The 12,710-nt window shown below is 46.5% G+C and overlaps 1 protein-coding gene across 1 annotated transcript in view; it reads right to left on the minus strand.

Moving 5' to 3' along the window:
• The window catches only part of IFT43 (intraflagellar transport 43), a 78,023-nt gene extending 67,135 nt beyond the window's left edge, over window positions 1-10,888 (minus strand). The window contains exons 1-2 of the mRNA XM_037503826.2: window positions 10,826-10,888; window positions 8,191-8,283 (exon numbers count right to left, since the gene is read on the minus strand). Of these exons, the coding sequence (XP_037359723.1) occupies window positions 8,191-8,283; window positions 10,826-10,879 (147 nt within the window). The 5' untranslated portion in view covers window positions 10,880-10,888. The remainder of the gene's footprint in view (window positions 1-8,190; window positions 8,284-10,825) is intronic.
• Window positions 10,889-12,710: the final 1,822 nt, after the last annotated feature.

Consider the following 12,710-nt stretch of genomic DNA (forward strand, 5'->3'; position numbering starts at 1 on the left):
ACACTTAAGCACATCCCACAGGTTTCGTGACCAGCAGACACACAAAGTGGGAGGGCTGCAGCTCAGATGCCTCAATGAGGACAAGGCTAGAAAAATACTGTAAGGCCATAACTCATCATCTTACTGATTATTTCAGTGTCATACAAGAGATGTTGGGCTCACACAGTTCATTTGTCAAAGGCAAGGGAGCTAGTTTTCAAATATATGAAAACATCTCATGCTCGCAAAGTTGCAGGTGGCTACTAATCCATAACCTGCATGGTCAACTGCCCCCTCACCTGTATGGTCATCTGTTCCACTGACACATGCACCACACCACACTCTCTCACCTCCAAGGCTCGGCACACGTTCCACCCCCGAGTCCTTCCCTCAGCTAACTACTACTCATCCTTCAAGGCTCAGCTCAAAAATGGTATTTTTCCTAGACATTTCCAATGTCCCCAAGAGTAAAAGGGTGGGTATTCCCACAGCCTTCTGTCGTCACTCCCATCTAGCACTAGGAGGACAGACAACATATCTGGTTTATCACTGCACTGCAACTCCAAGTACAACGCCTGGTACACAGAAAGTTCTCAATCAAGTTTCACAAGTGAATGAAAGGATGGCTGTTACCGTCAACTCCAAGGTCACTAAGGTCACTCTGATCACGCCTGTCCTCATCATGCCCTACCCCATTACCCCCAGAACCACAGAGTGATATGTCAGCAATGAATCTCTGGAAAGATTGCCAATTTCTAGACAGAGGGCTGGGTTTTGAAAAGATGGGAGCTACTGACAAATAACTGGTCAATGGCATAGGCAGAAAGGCTACTAGTGGAGACAAATAAATTGGGTCTTCGGTGACACAAAGAATTCTCACCAAAAGAACTCTTCATCTAAATGTTTCTTTGCCCTAAGGAACAGTTAGTTGTATGAAATACAAGTCTCTCTCTCTCGAACAAAACTGCAACTGAACACAAGTTGATAATACTTCCAAATTCTCCTGTGACACAGTGACAGTAACAGTGTGCAAATGTCGGGCACTGTCCTGAGTTTTACCCTGTGCAGTAACTGCTCTGAGCAGCCCCAGGCAACAGATGAGGAAACAGGCTTAGCGTAACACAGCGGGACCGGCGGAGCATTAAAGACAAAATGGCCACCTGTTCTATTCCTCGGGTTGTGTGATTCACGGCAACACTAGCTAGCCTCACGGAGCATGGGGCTATGCTCTTTATGAGTCTTCTCATTTACCCTCCCCACAGGTAGAAGAGGGGAGCTTAAAGTCCTTTGATAGCACCCCCTTCCACCCCAGGATGTGCAGGCGGCCAACAAGATTGATTCTCTACTTTACAGAGAGTAAGATGACGCCTGAGCTGTCAGAGGGCGTTGTCCTGGGACACTGAAAGAGCCGGAGCCAGCGCTGAAGGAGACTCTCAAGATGCTATTTCCACTTGTAACCACACTTTATCCTGAGATGACATTCCCTCCCACACCATGGCCAGCCCCAGGGATGGGTCAGGGACACAAATCTGCCCACCCCAAGGGCAAGTTCAAAACCAAAGTATGCAAAGCACGACATAAATAGGAATGTGGAAAGTGCATTCCTCATCAACAGTTCCACATCAAATTCCCCGCATCCCTCTTGGACGACGTTATCAGAAGCATCATTCGATCCAGCCCATCGGAGGGGGCCTACGAAAAAGGCTGAAAAATGTGACCAATCAGGAAAGTTATTTTTGTGAGAAAGAAGAAAAATGTCACCAAAAAGGGTTAGCAGATAACCCTATTGGGCCGAAAATAACTGCCGGGCTGGCAGACCAGTCAGGGAACAGGCAGAGGGCGAGGGATGTAAGGCAGAGCGCCCAGGGAGCTCCAGCTGAGCGAAGCTGCTGGGCGATGAGGAAATTGGCCTAATTTGGGAACATGAGCCCAGCAGCATTTCTCAGATTCCTGCGCAAGAATCTGGCTCACTTTCAGTTCTGAGTCCTAGGAGGAACACCAAAGGGATGGGGGCGGGGGGTGGAGGAAGAGAACAGCTGTGACTCAAACACTTCTGGAGACAAGTGGACAAATACGGATGAGCAAGTGAGAGAGAACACACTCCCAGCTCCAGAAGAGTCCTAAGAGGAGAACACAAAAATCTCTTCACTCTCTCCAAAAGTCTTTACTGGAGACCTTCACACTGACCCACCTGGCAGGTAGGAGAGGCAAGGTAGTGGTTAAGCACCTGGCAGGAAGTCAGAGAAACTAGAGACAGATTAGCTGCATGAGTCCAGACAAGTGACCCAACCTCTCTGCAAGTCTCCGTGTCTTCGTGTTATGGAGTGTTATAGCCGGATCTTTTCTGGAACAAGTTGTGTAAAAACAAAATCATTTGAATCAACAAAAGGTAAAAATCCAGCCAGAGAAATCCAGTTTAATTCTCAGAGCTGTTCCCCCAGAGACAGCTATACACTGCATACACGTAGGTGCTCATCACCTGAATGGTAACTGAACTGTGCATCTACTGACCCAAGTCTGACTTGTGACAGGTGGCAAAGAGTCACCCCAAACTGGTAGAGTGCGGTCATCCACTTTCTTAGTATGCAACCACTCTCAAGAGGTGCCTGTGAGCTAGATGTGGACTCGACACCTCACACGTATTACCTAAGTTCATCTTTCATCTTCCCAATGACCTAGAGAAGCAAGCACGACTCTAACCAAATCTGAGCTAGCAAAACTACATGAAGAATTCACCTTCTTTGGTCAATCAATACAGTTAGCTAAGTTCTCTAAAATTGGGCCTCCCCTGGTGGCGCAGGCGGTTGAGAGCCACGCTGTGTAGCTGTCTGCGGCTTCTGCAGCACTGGTTCGATCCCGGCTGGACGGTGAGGGTCAAGGCGCAGCAGACCTCTCCTGTCACACCCGCTGCTCCCCTCAGCAGTGTATTACATCAGTCTGCCTGTTCTGCTCCCCACTCTGTCTCCGGTGAGTCATCTCACCCTCCCATGCATCTGGCCTGCACCCCGGTTCTTGTATAAATAAATATATCTTTTAAAAAAAATAAAAGTTCTCTGAAATGTATAGAATAACCAAACAAATCCAGACACCTTTCCTGTCCTACTAGAGAGAGGGGAAGAGTTAATGACTTGGACAGCGCCACAGGTACCCTATGGGCAGAAAAACCCCAGAAAATGGCAGGAAAAGCATAAGGAAAGAGCTCACGAAGGGCTCTCTGCCAGGTATCCTGTGACCCCAGCACATACAATTTTCCACCAAACTCTATACAAATTTAAATTAGAAAACTAGAGAGGAATGTGGGTATTTTTTTTTCATTACTAAAAATAATTCTTCCCTTTCATACCCAAGCCCATTAAAAAAAAAACCTTTCTATAAATTCTTTTTTTTTTTTTTAAAGTTGACCTGTCAGTGCAAACCACCTACTCAATAGCCATCCTCCTTTTCGCCCCACCAACCCCCCCATAGTAAGGGTATGGCAGTGTGCCCAGCTGAAAACTCCCTTCACACTGAAGGTCATTGTGAAACCCAGTTCCAACCTAAGAAATGTAAGGAGACATCTACTCTGTGAGGTCTCTGGCTATTGCCTTCCTGAAACACACTTCCCAGGCATGTACCTTGAACTCTTCAACTATTCCCTCTCTTCCTGCCTCGAATGAAGATCTGCTCCCTGGGGAACAGACAGTAATCTTGGAACCAAGAGAACAAGTCATGAGCCCCAGACGGCAGAGCAGGAAAACAGGAGGGGCCAGGGAAAGCAGCTGTTGGCCAGTGACTACACCCACCCTGCCCTGTCCTCCCCAGGACTTTCTGCTGTGAGAAAAATCACTCTTGTCTGATTCGAGTACTAGGTTGAGTGTTCATTGCATGGAGGCAAATTCAAGACAAACAGGTATGCATGGAAATCAATCCATCCTAAGAGGGCAGGAGCTTGAAAGTCAAATGGAAACAGGAGCTAAGCAGATCGGATGTGAGTAAATCTGACCTGTGTAGTAACGTAACTGAAGCAGCAGAGAGGGCGGTCCAGGCAAGCGAGCAGCAGTATCAGCTCCAGCCAGCCCAGCATTCCCACTGTGCCAGAACTTGTGATTTTAAAGAGAAGTCCCAAGTCTGGATTTTTATGTGAAGTATCCTAATTTCTAACTAACAACCAAGTTAAAAAAACTTTTTTAACTCTATATGAATCACATAAGACATGGCTGTAAGTTAAATTCAGCCTGAAGGTCACCAGTTTTCAAGCTCCATCAAGAAGAAAAGGCAGAATTAAAAAGAACACTTAAGTTCTAGAAAAATAAGACGGGTTAGCAATATACTTGAAGCTTATGTGTCAGACTGTGTTAGGACTTTGCATCTGTTATCTCAGTATTTTTTCCTTTCCAGTCACCCTACGAAGTATATTATCGTCTTGGTTTTACCATTGAGGAAACAGAGGCTTAAAGACGTGAATCACTGCATTAGTCACAGAACTATTAAGAGGCAGTGCCGGGGTGTCAGGTTCCTCCAACTCCAAGATCTGTGCTCTTATCCACTCTTGAAAAGGAATCCCCAGTGCACCCCAAAAGCAAAAATACTGCTTCAAATCACTACCAATCAGTGTTTGGATAAATGAGCAGTAGTCCTGGAAGAGACTTCCAAATCAGTTGCAAAAGAAAAGGCTTAGGGCCTCCCCGGTGGCGCAGCGGTTGAGCGCTGGGTTGCGAAGCTGCCCGCAGCCTCTGCAGCGCCGGTTCGATCCCCTGCTGCTCCCCGGCCACCAGAGGAGGGTCCCACATGGCGCGCAGACCTCTCCTGCCGCCCGCTGCTCCCCTCAGCAGTGTACTTCGGTCCTTTTGCCTGCTCTGCTCCCCGCTCTGGCTCTGGTGAATTCTCTCACCCTCCCGTACTTCTGACTGTACCCAGTGCTTGTATAAATTAAAATAAATAAATAAATAAAGCACAAATGTTTATAAAAAAAAAAAAAGGCTTAATCCTCCTCCTTCGCTGCTCTTCAATAAAGTGTGCAAAGCACTGTCCAAATACATATGCACCGGTTTTTTGAATGAATGTTTGTGCAGTGCTTTTCAGTTTATTAATAAAGTGCTTTCAAATGCATAGTTCACTTAATCCCCACCAACCTGATGGCATCGTGACTGCCAGCTGACAAATCACAAAATGGAGGATCAGAGCAGTTAGTGGACGTGCTCAAGGTTCAGGCAATTAGCAGAGGTGAGTGTCAAGTGCTGGCTCTCTGTTGCCAAGCCGTCTGTTCTGTCTATGCCAGCAGGCTGCTTCTCTGCTCCCTTCACCAGCACTCCTAACTCCCCCACATCTCTTTAAATTGCTCATTTCTACTTGACACTAACGTAACTCCAGCACTCCTGAGAGTCCCCAAGTACCATATTTACGTTTTCATGGAGCTTCACCCCAGAACACAATTAACAAGAGGTCAGAAATAAATATATCAAGTTATACACTCAGAATTGGAATGTAAATGGGCACATACACAAGTCTTGGGATCTAATTTTAGAAGAAACAGTCAAAAGTCCCACACAGCACAGTGAGCATCTGGCCCCGGGGGAGGCTGCCCACACTGCTTTAAACCTCAGTTGACCCAAGAAAGGAAGAATTCTGGAATTCTGACTGGACTTCACTTTCAGGGGCACCCATTGGGTGATGAACAGAATGACTTTTCATCATGTTCTCCCAAGAGTGCTAAGGCCCCGATAAAGAGAGGGAATTGTCTCTGGGGAACTATGCTGGCATCCAGAGAGACTGACAGAGTCATCACAGTCTGTGACTCTGGAGTTACACGCTCACAGTTCTGACTCTGGGCGGGGAGGCCGGGGGGAGGGGATGATTGGGTATGGGGGCCACACAGGGCTTCCAAGCCATCAGATCATGCTGGGACCTGCTGGTTCATCACAGGCTCACTTACCTAACCATTATCACTTGCTGGAATCTCCTCGGTGATTAAGCAGATCTGTAACCAGTCATGTTGGCTGCCAATGATCACTAGAATACAAGTTCTACTACAGCAGGTATTTTGTCTCCTTAGTTCACTGAAACATGCCAAATCCCTAAAATAGTGCCTGGCATACAATAAACTTTACTAAAAACTTGTCAAAAAAATGAATAAATAATCTGGTGCTGAGACAGATCCTCTTAGACACACTGTTTAAAGTGACCAGAAGGCCCAGAGTAGATTTTCATTAACCCAGTCGTTTGTCCATTTCTCTTTTAAAGGCACCCACTAAGGTTCAAGCTCCTTGAGGTCCAGGGTTGGGTCCAGTAAGTGTCCTTTCACCATCTTCCTACCTTATACTACAACCCCCGGTCCCCGTCCCTCTAATGCTCCATTCTCTGCCCACCTGGTAAGATCACTCAGATTCTAAAAACAATCCTCACACAGCCTGGGCCTCACCCCCTTAACTCATACTTGTTCTGTGGGGGCACTGAGGAAAAAGGGTACAGTAATAAGACACAGTCCTGCCTTTCAGAAGCTCACCTCTTAAGAGCAAGCCAGTCATGTCAACAACTACAATACGATGTAATAACTGCCATCATGGAAGTGGTACAGCCAAAGTCACAAACTGACAACCCTCAGATCTAATCTAGCCCATAGGGTGATTCCCTGTTTTTATAATTAGTTGCTAACCTCTAATCATGTTGCATTCATACAAAATTTTAGACTGCCAGTGTCTCTTGGAAAACGAAAAGATCTGGACTACCAGGCCTATCTTCATCACAGCAGTAGTGGGCTTTGGCTAGGTAGTTTGTGGTTGCCCCCTTCCAGAGGACATGTGGCCTCTGGTTCCCACCTTTTCCCCCACCCACGCACTCCTTTCTGTCCTCAAACAATGAGGCCAAGGGTCAGTCACCAGGTTTTCTGTGCTGGCAAGGTTGTTACATTAGCGTAAAGAATTGATTCACTCATATTTCTCTAACAGGTGAGAAAATGAAAGATACATTCAAAGGGTCATGTGGAGAATTTAAAGAAATGGTAGAGAATTTATTTCCTATGAAAGTGAAGAATATCCCTACACATGTGATGTGTAAATAAAGTGTGTCTGTGTCTTGTCCACAGTATGCTTTGCTCACGCACAAGCCAGGTGCCTCAGTTTCTCAGCATAGATCCCCTCAACTGCTGTAACTTACTATGGGCCAACACACTAGATGGCTGAGGAACCAGGTTTCCTGTTGTCTGGGAACCCACTATCTAGGGGGGCAGGCTGACATGAAAAACACAATGAGCATATAATGTGCACAACACCATAATAGGCACCATGGGCTCTGGGAGGAAGGAGCCCTCAGTGGAGAAGTTAGGAAGAGCTGACAGAGGGGATTTCCTGAAGCTCACTTCTAAAATGGGCACAGTTCTTTCAAAAGAGCAGAGGAAGATTAAAAAGGGGTTCTGAGGAAACCACCAAAAATAGTTACCCTGACATTAAAAGTATTGCTCATCAGGATGACCCACCCTCCACAAAGCAGCTAGACAAACTCCCATAATTCCAGGTCTCTTATCCCGAAGTTTCCAGGAAAGTAAGGCCAGCACTGACCCCTTCCTGCCTGAAAAATTGAGAAAGTACAGGTCACCACTCAAAGCAAATGTTCAGTTGTGTAATCCAACCGGATGTCACCAGCAGGGCTCGCTGGCGTTTATTCAACAGGGGAAAAAAAACCCACAAACACCTGGATTTTGAAACTTCCCAATCCCTTCTGCAGCTAACTTAAGTTCTTCACTGAGACTATAAAGCAATGCACAAACACTACTGCAGAATCAAAGGGAAAAAGTTCCTCTGTCATTTGCAATGAAAAGGAAATTTCCCAATCAAGGCAGGAAGAAAGGTTGGCATGAAAGAGAAGAAACAGGGCCTCCCCTGGTGGCACAGGCAGTTGAGCACCGTGCTGTGAAGCTGTCCGCAGCCTCTGCAGCGCCAGTTCGATCCCCGGCCACCGGCGAGGATCCCACATGGCGCGACAGACCTCTCCTGCCGCCCGCTGCTCCCCTCAGCAGTGTATTTCGTCTGTCTGCCTGTTCCGTTCCCAGCTCGGCTCTGGTGAATTCTCTCACCCTCCCACGCTTCTGACTGTACCCAGTGCTTGTATAAATAAATAAATACATCTTAAAAAAAAAAAAAAAGAAAAAGAAAGAGAAGAAACAGGGAACACGAAACCCTTGCTCACTAAGTAATCCCTATCTCTTAGGAGAACTTCTGTAGGTGTTTTAATACCTACCTCTCCAGACAGAGCTGAAAAGGAAGTCTTGCCGCTGAGATGATTCTCCGCTTGAGCTGACTGCTGTTGAGCTCGGCGACCCATCTTGGCCCCCTGTAAGGAGATGAGGGACATGGCTGACCCAAAAGTCTTTGAGCCATCATGGGGACAAGAAGGCAGGGAAGCTAGTCAGGGCTGGACTTGTGATAACATGGTAAAGGATGGAACTTGAATAGCTTTAACACATTCTTAGAAAATGCTCCAAACCTTAACACGAAGGATCTGAGGTCAGTCCTATTTGGTAGGAGAATAGGAAATTCATGATCTCAAGGCTTTCTTTTAGCTGCCATAGCTCTCTTCAACCCAAAGAAATGCAGTTGGAAATTCTAGAATGAGCAGAGAGCACCTACCCACAGCTCCTGAAGACTGTGGTAAAGGATCCTGTGTTCTATGCAGGGTGTTAGGGAGGTCTAATTTCAAAACTGAAGTTTGGCATGAAAATACTTACCAAAGGGATCTGGGGGGAAAGAATTTTAAAATTCTACAGCAACTGACAGACATTGCCTTGATTTAATTTGCCTTAATTTGATTTGAACTTACAGACATGAAAGGAAAACTCTTACAAGGAATTTGAGACATCAGTCTTGGAAATTAAAACACTTCAAATTCTGAATCACCACATGAGGCACTTGCAGGTGTTTCCCTAAGTCTTTCTGGGGTAGAGGCTGTCTCTCAACTGCTTCCTAGCACATAAACAAAGCTTTATGTAGGTGGGCACGAAAGTATTTAGACTTTCATTTGTTTGCTTTTTTAAAAGAACAGCATTAACAGAAACACCTTTAGATCTTGTTTGATTTCACAATAACTGTAATGCCATTTTACAAACAAGCACACTGAGGCCTAGGAAGATGATTGCAAGGCAGACATAAATCCAAGAGCAAATCATTTTGTCTTCAAATTCTGAGTTCTTTCTACTACACCATGCTGGAAGTGCTGGTTTTAATGAGATGAGTTACATGGGCGCTGCCTGAAAACCCTAATGTAGTGTTTACATTTCAAATTCTAATCCATCATTTATTTTTCAGGGATAATGTCTTCCTGGTAATAAATGGCTCACGTTCTTCCCAAAGTGGACAATTCTACACGTCCCCTCTTTCCATCTGCCATAGCAATGGACATCTGAACATGGCACCTGCAGTGGGTGTGCTGAAACAAAAATTAACTGACCTTGTCTCTAAATGCTTATGGCTTCGCCGATTACTATTTTAAGATTTTAGACTTTTTGAAGTCTAGAAAAACTACTTTGCTACCTGATTTTTTTATATTTTAAAGGTATAGTCTGTGTTGTCATCTCCCACTGGAATGAAGACAGGCATTTTGCTTCATTCCCTGCTCATTCTCCAGCACCTAGAACAATGTGTGATACATAGCAGGGGCTCAAGTATTTGAAAGAATGAATGAATAACTACAGCCATATCCCCAAGTACCACACAAGTTCAATTATCAGAAAGGTCTGGTGACCTAATATGCCCCGTGGTCAATCAAGCAACCTGTTTCCCCTAACACAATTTGCTCCTGTCCCTCACATCGCCTCTCTAGTAACTTGGAGACATGCCAAGCTATCAGGACACTTCAAAACAGTTATGGATCCCACAGCAGAAACTAAAGACCTGCTCTGTGGCCCTAAGTATCTGTGATCTTAACTAACTTTAAAGGTAAAAAGGTTTGAGAGGGATGTAATGCAGCTAAAAACACCCAACACGACAACAACAAAAACACCAATGAAGTTGGGTCTTGAATCTAGCTAGGTATTTACTGATTGGGTCTTGAATCTAGCTAGGTATTTACTGACTATATAGCCTTGGGTATATAGCCTCTGAAGCAATACCAGCTAACATCTTCTAATAGCTGCATATGCCAGGCACCGCATTAAATGTTTTCCATGCATTATTCCATTTCATTTTCACTGCAACTCCCTGAAGCAGAAACCAACATTTACATCCTAGTGATGGCGAAACCGAGGTCTGGGGAAATTAACTTTTTCAAAAATCCATGCAACTGCTCTGTACTCCACCCCTGGGCCTGAGCACCGAGCCACTCTCCACGTTATAACTCTGAGCCTTGAGTTCCTCAGCTACAAACCTGAAGACGACCACCTCCCCATGGGGGTTAAGGACAAGAAGGGCGCCGAGGGCCTTCCTCCCTTCCTATCCTCCTTCCCGCCTCCCTTCCTCGACAAAGCAGTGCAGTTTTACAGGAACTTCTGGCAGGAGAAGTCCCAAGGGGAAAAGTCTAGGCTGGGTCAAGTGAGCTCCTGGCCCGGCGGTCCAGCCACCCCGGCTCCGTCCATTCAAGGAAGTTCGCACTCTGAGCTCCAGGAATCTGAGAGGAGCCGAGAAACTTCCCACGGTCCCAGAAAGCGCGGGGGCAGGGCGTGTTTCCCCTCCGCGAGGCGCCCCCGCGGCCCAGGGGCGGGGCGGGGCGGGGGGCCGGCCCCTCCCCGGCCTCACCCGGCCGCGGCCCGGGCAGCCTCGCGCCGCCGCCGGAGACAGATCCCGCCTGAGGGCCTCGGGGAGGCGGGGGCCGCGAGGTCGCCCTTCCCCGCCCCCCCCCCAAATCCTGGCTCTTGACCCCAGCCCCCCGCGTGGGTCCTCACGGAGGTGGCCGAGCCGCGGCGCCGCTCCACGCCGAGGTCCAGCACGTCCTCCATCTCCGCGGCCGCCTGACGTCACTTCCTGGAAACCAAGTGGCCCAGTTGCGTCCTTGACGACGGCTCCACCCTTCCAGCCCTGCGCTTAAAGGGCCCGCCGCATCGTTTCTGGCATCTTTGTGCCTCCCTCCAACTTCAACCAAATCTTTCCTAAACCTGCACTGGTAGACTTTCGGAAGAAACCTCCAGACATTCAGTCCCGCCAAAGCTGTTTCTGTGGGGCAGTGCTAGTCTTTAGGAACTGTCTACTTGCGGAGTTCTGTTTTAATACCAAAGTTTTTAAGTGCAAAACTACTAGTAATAGTAGTTAACTAGAGTGACCCCTCCCATTTGTGTGGCTCTTTGCAATGGACAGAGACATTCACAGTTATTAGCCTCTGTGAAGGGGATAACAACCTTGTATAGGAAGTAAGATAAGTTGTATTGTCTCCATTCCACAGATGAGAAAACAAGATCACAAAGGTCAGGTGGTAGTAAATGGTTTATAACAGAAAGTGCAATATACATTATCTCTGCCTTCAAGAAGTTGACAGAGAGGCTGAACCAACACATCAAATACCTGAGTAGTTATAACTCTCAGAAGTATAAATATTCCCTCCAATAACCCCATAAAGTGAGCAGCAGTAATAAATAACTCTGTTGAACAATTAAGGACAACAAAGTGCAGAGAGATGGCTTGAGGAAAATCATCTTAGTTTTCAGTAAGAGAGAAGGTGCCTTTCTAACACCAATTCTAACTGGAATGTTTTTTTTTACCGGCACATACTGCTGGGTCACTCTCATAGAGAGAGCTGTCCCCTAAATTCCCATTCTAATGGGGCAAGCTAGGTGAGTCTTTATTGACTCTCTATGTAAGATTGCCCAAGTCAACATCAGTGGCCAAGTCTCTGGTACTGGTCATCTGAGACCCCCAAAAGATGGGCTCATGGCCCTAAATGTGAGACATGACCCAGTATCATACTAGAGGGGTAAGACCTAGATGGTCACTGCTTAAACATGAGGACTTGAAAGTGGGACTTGCACTGTAGAACTGGATGGCAAGCACTTCTTGAATACCCAATGAATTACTCAGTTCATCCCTTCATGCTTGCTGGGTAAGGCTGTGCGTTGTGACAGCAACAACACTGCCTGGGTGTCAGAGCAGCTGAAGTGTGGTCCTAGCCCTGCTGTAACTACCTGTGCAGGTAGGCAGAACCCTCTCTGGACTTGCTTGTTCCCTGGCAATTACTCTTAAAGATTAATCCTAACTTGCTAACTCTAATTCTCAGGAGAATTCCCTGTTAGATTTTAATGTAAAGCAACATTCATTGGCAAAAAAATTTAAGATGGATGAAATATTAGCTCCAGCAAGTCCCTTGTTTCCTTTTTCCTTAGCACCAAGTGAGGAAGAAGGAATTACATCCTTGTATTTTTCCATTTCCTGTGAACTCATAACCCTACCACCACCACCTGATGGTCAGTTCCCAAACCTTCACTCTCAACTTCTCCAATTTTCTGAAAGCAAAAGATGGAAAGTGCTCACCCAGGCAGAAAGAAGCCCAGAAGTAGTGGCTTCCAAACCTGCCTGAGTCCTTGACTCATCTGTGAGGTTTGTTAAAAATACATATGCCAGAGCCACAGCACCAGAAATTGAGATTTGGCCGAGATAGAGTCCAGAAGGCTCTCCCTTTCTCCCCTTCCACACTGCAAGTCAGTTTGCTTAGAGGCCTCAGGAAAGCCTTCTCTGACCACCCTATTTTAAATTGCAACAGTCTTCAACTTAGGCGCCCTCTCCCCCTTCCTTGCTTTATTTTCCACCAAGGCACTTCCCTTTTATCCACTACATCATTTA

The sequence above is a fragment of the Talpa occidentalis genome, unplaced genomic scaffold (genome assembly GCF_014898055.3).
Source record: "Talpa occidentalis isolate TD23 unplaced genomic scaffold, MPIMG_talOcc4v2.1 talOcc4.11, whole genome shotgun sequence".
Classification (NCBI taxonomy): Eukaryota; Metazoa; Chordata; class Mammalia; order Eulipotyphla; family Talpidae; genus Talpa; species Talpa occidentalis.